The 12,276-nt window shown below is 51.8% G+C and overlaps 1 protein-coding gene across 2 annotated transcripts in view; it reads left to right on the plus strand.

Annotated features, from left to right (window-relative positions):
- Positions 1–12,276, plus strand: part of FCSK (fucose kinase) — a 21,725-nt gene continuing 9,449 nt past the window's right edge. For both annotated transcript variants that reach the window (XR_014514425.1, XM_083453507.1), the window contains exons 1-15: positions 1–123; positions 1,943–2,061; positions 2,728–2,879; positions 3,319–3,369; positions 3,600–3,725; positions 3,865–3,937; positions 4,175–4,272; positions 4,877–4,957; positions 5,578–5,697; positions 8,404–8,578; positions 9,005–9,132; positions 9,630–9,731; positions 10,476–10,646; positions 10,898–10,968; positions 11,839–12,215. Coding sequence is in view for 1 of the 2 variants with exons in the window: in XM_083453507.1 (XP_083309633.1) it covers positions 1,983–2,061; positions 2,728–2,879; positions 3,319–3,369; positions 3,600–3,725; positions 3,865–3,937; positions 4,175–4,272; positions 4,877–4,957; positions 5,578–5,697; positions 8,404–8,578; positions 9,005–9,132; positions 9,630–9,731; positions 10,476–10,646; positions 10,898–10,968; positions 11,839–12,215 (1,804 nt within the window). In the remaining variant the exon portion in view is untranslated. The remainder of the gene's footprint in view (positions 124–1,942; positions 2,062–2,727; positions 2,880–3,318; positions 3,370–3,599; positions 3,726–3,864; positions 3,938–4,174; positions 4,273–4,876; positions 4,958–5,577; positions 5,698–8,403; positions 8,579–9,004; positions 9,133–9,629; positions 9,732–10,475; positions 10,647–10,897; positions 10,969–11,838; positions 12,216–12,276) is intronic.

A 12,276-nucleotide genomic window follows, 5' to 3' on the forward strand; every position in this document is an offset into this window, starting at 1 on the left:
GCTCAGTTAAAGCGCCAGCGCAAGAGGAGGAAGTTGTCGTGGTGTGTTAAGGAGGGGCTGTTTAATCCGATATTATTAAGGTGCTTGCAGCCTCAGCGTGCTCTGCTGCACGTCTACTCGGAAGTAAGTCGTTTTGGCTCCCGTGGGACTTACTCCCGTGTAAGCGTGTCATGCACTTTCGGGCTGCAGCAGCTTCGCTACCTGCAAAGTGGGCCTCAGGAAGGAAGCCCCGTGAAAGGGCCGAAAAGTCCTTCCCACAAGGAGTGGAGGGGGCGCCTGGCTCCTATGAGGGAGGGAATGTCCCTCCCTCCCAGAGGCAGCCTCAACCGTGTGGTGTGTAGTGCTGGCCTCAGGGCTCGGGAGACCTGGGTTCAAAACTCCACTCAGTCATGGCAGTCTCTCTTTCTCTCTGAGCTTAACCTACCTCACAGGGTTGATGTGAGGATAAAAATGAGGAGGTGAGGGGAGAACCATCTACACCTCCGTGAGCTCTTTGTAGGAAAGGTAGTGGGATAGAAATGTAACAATAATGACAGAAAAGTAAAACATGTAAAAGCTTAGTAAGAATTCTTCAGATGCTGAGCCCTCTGGGGTGAGACTGTGGGGTGGGTTTTTCCCCTCTCTAAACAATGGAACTGGGAAAGGATAACATTTCAGGGATGATGTTGGCAGGGAGCCCATTAGGAAGGCCTTGGTGTTAGCACAGGGTGTTGGCTGCACACATGCCTGTCAAAAATGCAAATATGTGAAGGGGGGGCTGTGACAAGATCCCACAAACTCTTTGTTTCACTGTGGTACAAAATAGGGTCACCTACTTGGGCGGGGGGGGGGGGCACTATTTGTTTTGTTTTCCCTGCCCAAATTAATGCCCAGGACTGTTTTTACGCCGGGCTGTGCTGATTAAAACACTTATGTCTATGTTCAGTGGCATTAGAGAAAAACAAATTTTGCAGCCGGTATAAATCATGCTAATTTTGCATGTTTTATATTTATATATTCAGCTTAGTTTGTTCAGCTTGTGAAAGAAGGAATGATGCCCAACTCGTTTGGGATGGGAGGGCTTCGCAAAAGCGCTGAAAGAGCAGGATCTTCACAACAGCTTTGCTGCCAGAATGGTGGGAAGTGACCACAAAAGCCAGAGACCCAAAGCTCCCCACAGACCTATCAAGGATCCCTTGCCTTCTGGGGAACTTTGAGACCAAAAAACTTTATCAGCATAAATAAACTTTATCCAGGAGGAAGTGAACATGAATCAGTCTCTTTTTGAGTGAAGTATGAAAGCGATAAATGCAATGCCCTTTGGTGATATGCAGCAACCTTTGTATTATTTATTTTTACATATAACATCATCCATGATGTTCCTGGTGTTTCTAGAGTGCACCAGAGGAGAGCCGCCACTGCCCTATCCACCCCTGTCCCGAAAGGGGCATCCAATGTATATTTGAGATTGCATGGGCAGGAGGAGGGAAGTGGGAAAGAACAATGTATACATTAGGGAAGTTATACCCACTTAGGTTTACCTACAGGCAGGCACAGTGACTCGCAGTAGTCCAGTGAGACAGCAGGTAGCCCACATTCATCAGCCAGCAAGATTCATAAGCAGACAGCAATTGGAACACTGGCTCCCCTGCTCTCTTCACCCACTGCACCCATATGGTGTCCCCCAGAAATTGTTGGATTCCATCTCCCATCAGCAATAGTCAAAAATGACCCAGTGTTCAGTGGTGATAGGAGTTGTAGTCCAACAAAAAAACATGTTGGCTCTTCAGTAGACCCAAGAACTGCATGGCTGGGCTGACATATGCCACCCCCCTTTTCCATGTTCACTAATAGATACTGGAGGGGTCCAACCTTGTGATTGGGCAGGACTTGTGTAATTGTGTCACTCAGATCAGTGGCTTTTAAGCTGAGCTTGATTGGCAGGTGGCTCCCTTATTTGCAGGCTCAGCAGTGCGAAAAGCAGAGAGGCCTGTTTTAAACGCATGGCTGGAGGAGAGGTGGACTGGACCGTCATCGTTTTGACATGTCAGCACAAGGACAGCGTCTTTGCCTTCCAAAAAGGTGAGTGGAGGCCTTCCTGTCCACACAGGGATCCGAGCCAACACGTTGCAGGGCAAGGTTAGGGCTGGAGCTGAATTAAAAATCAGGGGGGTGGGGTGGGACTCAGAACAACGAAGTTGGAGTGGAGCTTGTAGGCCACCTCACTCAACCCTTTGTTGAAAATCCAGAGCTATTTTATGATTTTGTAATTTCATTATGCTTTCATGATTTTGTTGAAGAGCACTGTGGTTTTTTTAAAAAAATGAGTTGGCAGTATGGTATTAATTTTTTCACTGACTACATCTTGTTGATGTTAGACAATACTTTAACTGCTATTCTTGCCCTTTAGGCTAGATTTGATGTCTTTGGGGAGGTGGCAGGCTTAGCAGCTAACTATGAGCTTTTAATATTCTGTTGCCTAACCAAAAGCAAGCCCAAGCAATGTCCTCGGTCACCGTGAAACCTTTTAGTATTTGGGAATCCACCTGCAGGCGTGGCTGGACCAGCATCAGGCAAGGGCTGGCAGGACTGAGGGATGCAGGAAAGGCTGGGACCAACCAGGGAGCCACTGACCCTTCCACTCCTACTTCTGGGGCTTCTCACAAGCTGCAGGGATCCTTCTTCCTTCACCTTCTCTATGCTGTGACCTGTGTTTACTAACTGAGTCTCTATTCATTTGGTTTCCAGAGCTGGAGATCCGCAGGGATCGGGGCTCCTTGGGGCGACAGCCCATCCTGCTCACGGTTGAAGACCCCAAGGGCCAGGTTGGCAGTGGAGGAGCCACTCTCAACGCGCTCCTGGTGGCAGCTGAGCACTTGAGCGCTCGAGCAGGCTACACGGTGAGCAAGGGAGAACACAAGTGCCAATTGACCTCCGCCAGCAGAATCCCCCAACCCTCATGCCTAAGGCCACCTACTGACTGAGCAGGTATGGGAGGGCAATGTTGTGATATCTGCCCTGGTACCATCACAGCACTGCATCAGGCTGAGGCCCCATCCTAGCCCAGCATCCTGTTCTCACAGTGGCTAGCTAAGTGCCAACACCCCTTCTCTATGCATTTATGACATTTATTTATTTCTCTTTAATTTTTTTTAAATCAAACTAATAGAAGATGTAGACATTTATGAAAGCAGTAATTAGAATGGACTCCTAGGATCCCTGACCCCAGGCTGCCTCCTTCTGCCTCCTCTGCCCTGCTCATGGCACCTCTTTTGTCTCTCAGCTTCCAGACCATTGTATTTCCTAATCTAAGAGACCCCCCTCTGATGTTCCTTCCAGGTGGTCACATCTGACGTCTTGCAAAAGGCCTGGATCCTCATTCTGCACATGGTGAGCTCTGTAGTGGGGCTGCACTGACCGTGCTTGGGTGCGATCCTCAGAAGAGCAAGAAGGCGGTGCCTTGTTTCTAGTCAGGCACCAAGGAGAAGAGCTTCCACAGCAGGAGACTTCCCTCCTCTCGGTGGGACGACCTGCTCCTAATCCTCAGCCCAAGTACCTGGAGGCTGTGCCTTCGGCCTGCTCCCTCTGCTGCTCTGCTATTCTGCTTTCCTTCTTGCCAGGGCCGGGACTTCCTATTCGATGACTGCAGCCGAGCATTCACCTGCCTCCCCCTGGAGGAGCCTGCGGCCCCCGCTGAGGCACTCACCTGCAACCTGGACAGCCTCCTTGCAACCCTGATGCACCAGGTCAGTGGGGCGGATCCTTGCAGGTGGGCTTTGCCCTGGCCCTGCTGAGATTGTGGGCAAGCCTTCCACTCATCTCCTCTCAGAGGTGCTGCTCCTGCTCCTACAGGCTCAGATTCCTCCTCCTTGTCTCCATTTCCAGGTGTGCAGAGGCTCTCCACCAGGGGTCTGGGTTTCCAGCACAGATATGCTTCTCACAGTCCCAACCATGACAGGTAAGGTGTATGGGAGGCCGCAAGGACTGGCTGGGAGAGAGTGGCGGTTCTTTGCAAGCCAGAACAGATTGCGTCCTGAGGAATGGCTGAAAGGTGCCTTCTTTCTCCTCCCCTGATTCATTTTGAGGTGTTCCTTTAATTTTGATTTCCATTTTGGGAGGTTGTGGGTGGGTGTTCCTCAATGGGCAAAACTTACCAAATCTGATGTAAAGCTGCATGCCTCCCCTCTCCTCCCAGAGATCGACTGGCATGGATTCCAGGGGGTGAGAGTCATTGCTGTGCCCGGGAGCATCTCCTATGCCAGGCAGCATGGAGTCTACTTCGCTGACACTCAGGTACCTCACCCAAGCCTCTTCCAGCAGCCACCCAGTTGCCCCTATAACCCCCAGCCTGGGACAGGCAGAGGAGCATCCTGGATGACCCTTTCGGCATTTGGGCTGGAAAGCCTCTACAATTCCCAAAAGTAATGGACAACAAGTTTCAGGTCCAGAGTTCTTTTGGGTGTTTTCCCTTTGATGGCATCCTTTTCCTGGGCTGCTTGCTTTCCTCCAGGCATTGCTAGACTCCCATTCCCATCTCCCCTGGCCATTAACCATGCTGCTTGCAGGGTCTGATGGGAGCTACAACCGCAGCAGCATCTGAAGATGCCTCTCCTCACTTGCCCCACTTTCATGGGTCCCCTAAGAAGACATAGTTGTGTATCTTTCCTTCCAGGGCAGATACTGTAGATGTGGTTTGGCAGATGCAGCCCAGATCAGGACTGTGGAGGAGACAAAGGGTGAAAGCCTCAGTCTCCGGGCTACTATATAAAAAATAAAAAAGCCAACCAAGTGATTAGCACCGTGTCTCGTTAGGCCCTCCTCTCACAGATAATTGCTGCCCAAGTGCATTAGCTGTTGACGCTCCTTGGGGTAACTCTGCTCATCCTTGTCCCTCCAGGGGGTGGTGCAAGACATCTTCTACCAAAGCCCCGAAGACCAAATCCGGCAGTGTGTGGGGCCAGACGGGAAGGTCCCACTGGTGAGTTCTGGGCCTGGGCTGGAGTCACAAGAAGAGCCCTGCAGCTGGATCAGACCCATCTAGTGCAGCATCCTATTCTCTGTTGAGTTTCTGGATGTGTGCTCAATGTCTCCAAGACATGAGTCACTATAAATTGTCGGGGAAGGCTGTCGGAACCCCCTAGAGCTGCATGCTGGTGGGAGGGACAAGCTGGAAACGTTCCTGTCGTTTTCCTGGGGGTCATCCATGCCCCCGGCTGACCTGACATTCTCACCATAGCCAAGCAGATGCCCCCAAGGAAAGAAAGCCCCCCAAGCAGGACCCGAGTGAAACTTCACCTTTCCCATTGTTATTCCCCATCATCTGGTATTCAGAGGTAGACTGAACCAGATGGCAATCCGTGGAAACCCAAATTGCTATGTATTCTGATTCTGCATCAAAGAGCTGGTTTTCCTGTGAAAATTGAGGGGGGGGGGAGCATGGACCTGTGGCTAGAAAGTGCAGGGCAAAAATTAAGTGTGAGTGAGCACTCAGTTGCAGGGCAAGCCTGGTGCAGAACCATCTGCCTGAAACTCTTAAAATCTCACTAGTCTGCAGGGCTAAAAACCCTAGAAAAGCTGAGCTTCTTATTACCCCTGCAGGTGTGTGGGGTTGTCTTCTTCTCCTCTGAAGCAGCGGAGCAGCTTCTGGCCACCCATGTCATCCCACCCCTTGATGCTTGCACCTACATGGGGCTGGACTCAGGAGCCCCCGCCATCCAGGTGAGGCCCTTAAGAAGAGGCAGGTTAGGGAAGAGGAAATCACCTGGGTGGCTGCAGATGAATCTGCCCAGGTGTGAATGCAGCTGGTCTGGGGGAAGTCCCGAGTGGCCGGCAGCAAGCCCCTGGCCAGAGACCCCCACAATGGATGGTCGCAGGGCGAAGGCCAGGTGAGTGAGCTGTGGGGCTTTGGGCCCATTGAGTCAGCCTTCAAAAGGCCAGTACAACCTGAGTTTGAGGTCAAAGTGCTCTTGAAGATTGTGTTAAGAGTTGCCAAGTCAAGCTGGGGGGCAGCTGACACGGCATCCTCTTGGAATACAGCTCCCGCCATCTGCGGCCAGCATCTGGAGGGCACCAGCTGGGGTCTTCCCAGGCCCAGAATGGGCTGCTGCCTCCAGTCAATGCGAGTGATCCAGAGGATGTCCCCAACACCACCTCCTAGCACATCTTCTCCTGGGCAAAGCATTTCCCCTGTTCTCCAACTGCAGCATTGAGTTGTTGGGAGAATGTGCTCCCCCCTCCACTTCTTCACAGCAACAGCTATTGCAGGAAGCAGTGCTGTGAGGATTGTGGGCACACTAGTGTTCTCAGGTCCTATTGCAGCTTTGCAGGCCCTTCAAGGCTTCCCTGCCATGGTGAATTCTCCTCCATTTGAGTTACCTCTTCCTGGTGGGGTTTTTTTGGAAGCTCAGTGCTCCAGCTGCAAAATGTTGGGACGCCCATGTGCACCAAAATATGCTATAACAGAGCTGCAGTTGTGTTGCCCGCTCCCCATCTTCCCCTATGAGGAGGCAGGTGGCATTGAGGCTGGGCTGGCTTTAGTATTCCTATTGCAGTGATGGTTTCTTGGGTATTGGGAAGAATGCCTCAAGCTGCCAAGGACATCGTGATCTGACCCTGAGAGGGCTTTTTTGCATAATATGTCACAAAAGCGTTTTCTTCATATCTCAAGGGTCAAAGAGCTGCCTTGCACCATAGATGGCTGTCCTGCAGCTGCAGCTCCAGAGTACTGCTGGCCCCAGAGGTGTCGTTACCTGCATTAGAAACCAGGCTTTTAGTATTGCAGCATAAGCTCTCTGGAATGAGTTTCCAACCAAAAACAGTCAGGCACCCCCTGAGATGATGTTTAAGTGCTTATGGAAGTCCTTTTTGTTTAGAGGAAGGCTTTCCCTGAGGTGTAACCTTACCATTTGTGGAAGATCAATTTTGCACCTGATGAAATGTTTTCTTTAGTGTGTGTGTGGAAGATTTGAGTTTGTTTAACTGATCTTATTATTGTTCTCAGAGATTTGTGTCTGCATCTTGTTCTGCTTTCATCTTGTATTCGGTGGAATTTATGCCATGATGCAGTATGTAGTAATAATTGCTTGTGGTCTTCCCCCATCATTTCTTTCTACTCCTGAATCTTGGCAGCTTTTTGCAGGTGTGTGTGTTTGTGTGGTGGAGGAATGGCCTCCCTCCCTCTTCTTATGACTTATACAAGTGAGGCTGCCTTTGGCCAAGGAGGAAGCAGCCTAAACAGTATTCAGTGTTCTGGCAAAACTGTTTCCCGCTGAAGCAGCTATTCCACCTCTCAATGGGCATTAACAACTATAATAAATGGTTTTTTTGGGGGGGGCACTTTGAGAAGCCCCTTCCCTCTCTCTCTCCTCTTCTTTTCTGTATGCAATACCCTTTTTGGGGGGGGGGGGATAACACCTCCCTAAGACAGAGACCACTGGAGCTTGCACAGCTTCCCTCTTTCTGCACTTTGCGGAACAGTGAGTGAGCTTTGGTCTGAGCCCAGAGATCCTCCACTACTAGCCATGATGGCTATTCTCTGCCTCAACCATCGGAGGTAATACCCTTCTGAATACCAGTTGCTAGAAACCGCGGGAGAGAAATGTGCTCTTTTTAAAAAAAAGTTTTTTATTAAAGATTTTCTTGTGTAACAAACAAGCAAATAAACAAAGAAAAGTACATATAGTGTCTCCACTTTCAATTCATAAGAGTCTTTACCACAGTTTGTTTGCATTTGGTATGAAACACTCTTGTCATCTGCATTATGCAGTTGGGAGAAACGAGAGGGGAGAGAGAGACGGGGAGGGGAGAGATAGTAGGGATAATGATTTTCTGTTTCGTAATGTTTGTACAGGGTGTTTGTGTCAGCATCATGTGCTTCGGTCCTCTATCAGAGCTTGGCTGATTGCAATGTGATTTGCTTGTATGCGTGAGAATGGGGTCGTTGGGTCAGATTAGTCATATTGATTCATATGTTGTTGGGTTGGATAGGTCATTATCTTCTTGGCCTCTATATGTGATAAAGGGGAGCCACACTGGGGTGAAGGTATCCTCCTTTGTCTGTCCCCATGCTACTTTAAGTTTGTTGGTGCTCGGTTCCTGCTTGTGGGTTTCTCCCAAGCATCTGGCTGGCCACTGTGAGAGCAGGAGGCTGGACGAGATGGTCCACCGACCTGATCCTGCAGGCTGTGCTTATGCTCTTAGGCCTGCTTCCTTGCAGATCCCTGCAAGCCCCCCTGGGCAGCTTTTAACTTCAATCTCTCCCACCCACCCCATTTGTTCTTCCAGTCAGTCCATTGCACAGCTTGGAAACTGTCCCTCCACTTGTCATGATGTGCAAATGCTTTGCTTGGGTGTCTCCTTGTGGAGCCAGATGTTTCCTTGTCCAGAAGACTCATTCGCCCCCTCCTTGTTCTTCCCTCATGCCAGCTCTCTCTCTTCTTCGACATCCTGCTCTGCATGGCCAAGGGAGTCGGCGAAGAGGCCTTTGTGAAGGGTCAGAGACCAGGGATGGGCAGCGGCGACAATGTCCAGGAGGCAGGGTCAGAGAGAAGTGCCCGTTCCGTGCTGTGGAAAGCTCTCCATGCCGTGCCTCTCACAATGGGTGAGGTTGTGAACTTGCCTCGTCCAATGCCAGCCAGCCTCTCTGGCCTGATGCTTGGTGCTCTCAAGATGTATTGAACTTTGACTCATCAGCTGTAGCTAGCACAGCTATACAATGCTGGGGCTGATGTGAGTTGTCAAAAACATCTGGTTGGTGAAATTGGCCTCGCTTTCACCATTTGGCGATGCTGGTTTTCTGGGGCAGCGCAATGCTTTCTGTCCTAGGGTGTGGGCAAGGGTGCCCAGCAGGGAGGCAAGGGGCACACTGCACACAAAATCCCAATATCTGCCTCCCTTTGAGCTGGCTACATAACACGTTTCTGGCTTCCCTCTTTTGACCTTCCTTCCTGAGGCCTTTGGAGGCCTTGTTGGTGTGGGATACCCTCTGAGGTGCCAATTGTGGCCTCTGGCTCCTCCCTCTCCACAGCGTACATCCCTGAGGGTTGCTATGACTACATGACCATGTCTGCCAGCGACCACATCCGCCACCTCATGCCCCACCCAGGCAATGCCCGCAGCAGGTCCTTCCGCAAAGTGGCACATTCCCATGTGGCTGTGAGTACCACCCCTGGTTGGGGGTTTCTCAGAGGCTCTTGAGTGCCTTGTTTTGGTGGGAGGGTCCCTCACTCCACCCCAGCAGCCCTTCTCTGCAGCACAGTTGTGTGTGTGCTTGGCAGGGTGGGGCAGCAGGTGTGATATACAACTGGGTGAAACTGAAGTCTATGTGCATTCTGCTGATGAGACAACTTTCCATAATTAAGATTCCAAAATTCTGGTTTTCTTGTAGTTTAGAAGGTGTGGGAACAAACTGAGGATGGAAGGAACAGCTGTTGCCAAAGGGGAAGGGGCAAAGAGCTGCTATGGAGCTCATATGGGGCAGTTCCTTCTGCTAAGCTCTACTCTGGGACCTTGCATTTCACCTGATGCTGCCCCACTTGATTGCACATTTTGCTCCCCACCCATAAGGACTAGCAGCTTATGTAGGTAGAGTCTGCCAAGACTGCCTGGACTTCCCTGCCTCACCATGACCCCTCCTCTTTCTTCCCATGCAGGAGCCTCAGCTGCTGGCTGAGGGCTGCTCTGTCACCAACAGTCTCTTGGAGGGAGCAGTGAAAGTGTGGCCTGGGAGCGTGATCCAGCACTGCCGCTTGAAGGTGGGCCATGCTGGGGATGGGAGTAAGAAGTTTGGCAACTGCCCTTGTGCTCTGCTGAGCGCCAGAAGTTCTCTCTCTGGTGACCCAGGGTCATCTTTGGTGGATTTGGAACAGGAACCAATCCCAGAGGTGGTATTTAAGGCCAAGCCTTGAGGTTTGGCAGGATCAGGCCTAGGGCAGGAGATGATATGAGGAGGACAAGGACCCAAGGTTCAGTGTGGTGTAGGGGTTAAGAGGGTTGAACTAGGACCTGGGAGACCAGGGTTTGAATCTCCCTCTCAGCCCTGAAGCTCACTGGGTGGCCTTGGCCCAGTCACGGCCTCTCAGCCAGACCTACCTGACTGGGCTGCCCTGAGGATAAACTGAAGGGGTGGAGAACCACATCCGTCATCTTGAGGTCCTTGGAGGGAAGGAGGGGGGCAGAAATGCTGTAAACAGGCTGCAGGGAGCCAGAGCTGCTGGTGTTTTGCCTACCCTCGTTTGCCTGACACTCCCCAGCCAGTTAGTTGCCTGACACTCAGGCTGACAGGGTGATTTGGCTGCAGCAACCTTGAGCCAGGATCTCAGGCCTGCTTTCTCCGGGTGGGCCTTGCCCTGGGGCAGTGGGCAAACAGTCTCCCCTCTCTCCCAGCTGTCCTGCCAATTCAGAGACCCAAAGAACAAGCCCCATGTGGGCTCCCTGCAGTGGCAGGAGAGCTGAGTGTGTGTCACAAATGCCCGAGTCCCCTTGGTCTTTTTCTCCAGGGTCCTTTGGAGATCCACGCTGGCTGCCTCCTCACTGGGCTGGACGTGGCATCCTCCGTGGCCCTCAGGAGCTACCTGCTTCGGGACGTAGTTGTCCAGGGACACACTGTCAGGCTGAGAGGGATCCCTTGCAAGGTCTTCACCCTGAGTGGGCATCATGATGACTGGCAGGTGTGTAACAGGAGTCTGCTTGGCCTGGGGGGAAGGAGCCCATACATGTTGGAGGCATCTTGCTAGTCTCTGGGGAATCCCACTCCCCACAGCAACTCTGCTGCTTCCTTCAGAGAACTGGGGGCGGCAGATTGTCTTGAGGAAGGTGACCTCAAGAACCCCAGAACTGTCTGCCCCATCCCACCCGCCTCTGTTCTCTTGGTTATTCCTCCTTCTCTGAGACACTCACGCCTGCCCTCTTCTCTCTTTAGAGTATGGCAGAAGAAGGCGGCACCTACCTGAATAGGCCCTGGAGTGAGTTTTTCCTCCGCACTGGAATACGGTACGTGTGCAGGTCCCAGCCCATTCTCTTGAGGGCCCCACACATCAGCCACCCCACCCCCACCCTGTGCTGTGGAGCTGCTGCTCTGCCTCTATTTATTTTATTTATGTACTGCTTATCTACAATTGCTCCTGAACAGTGTATGAAAAGTACAACACAAACCACTGTGCCGCTTGGACTTGCCGATCGAAAGGTCGGCAGTTAGAATCCCAGTGATGGGGTGAGCTCCCATTGTTCGGTCCCAGCTCCTGCCAACCTAGCAGTTTGAAAGCACACAGTGCAAGTAGATAAATAGGTACTGCTCCGGCGGGAAGGGTAAACAGCGTTTCCATGCACTGCTCTGGTTCTGCCGGAAGCAGCTGAGTCATGCTGGCCACATGACCCGGAAAATTTGTCTGTGGAAGCGGAAAAACGCCGGCTCCTTCAGCCTTTAAAGCGAGATGAGTGCTGCAGCCCCAAAGTCGTTCATGACTGGATTTAATTGTCAGGGGTCCCTTTACCTGTATAAATTAAAAATGCCTCCTTGGACACGAGCTCTAGGTGCTGGGGCTCATCATTAACTAATTAAGACAAGATTTCAATTTGTGCAACTGATACTCATTCAAGAGACACTTTCAGGGTGTATTTCATATTCAATATACAATGTGTGTTGCAAGTTTGGATTTTTGTTCCTTACAGTCCCGTTAAAAATGAGGGACAAAGCAGCCTTTTTGTTCATCATTTGCAGTGGGGGACTTTACTTGTTTGTGGCCTTGTAGCGGGGAGGGCTGGCTGGGGGTTGCCACTTTCCTTCCTTGTGGGGTTGAGGCTGCTTTTCCGTGCTTTGCTGGGTGGTAGTGACTGACGTGCCACCATCCCTGCCCTGCCCAGGAGTCACGACCTTTGGAGCCCAGACATCCCTTCCAGCCGCCGCTGCCTGCTGAATGCCCGCCTGTTTCCTGTGCTGCATGCCTCCGAGCCCCTGGGAGTCAGGGATGTCCTCTGGCTCTTGGGCTCCCCTCTTTCTCCTCCAGAGGCTGAGCAGCTGCAGCGCTGGCGGACTTCCTGGCGCATGTCTTGGGAGGAGCTGAAGGGGAGCCTGGACCAGGAGGCGGAGCTGGCTGCCCGCAGGGCCACCTTCTTCTTGCAGGCCCAGAGCAAGACCAAGAGGGTCCTGATGGAGCACAGCAACTGCAGCCTCCTACCGCTGATCCGTTCCGCAGCCCTGGAGGGCTACCACAAGGCCATGCTGGAGACACTGGACGAGGGTGAGACATACTGGCAGGGTGTGTGTGTTGGTGTGTCTGGGGCAGCATTTTGCTCCTTTAA

This window comes from Podarcis tiliguerta, assembly GCF_965153285.1.
Source record: "Podarcis tiliguerta genome assembly, chromosome: 8".
Classification (NCBI taxonomy): Eukaryota; Metazoa; Chordata; class Lepidosauria; order Squamata; family Lacertidae; genus Podarcis; species Podarcis tiliguerta.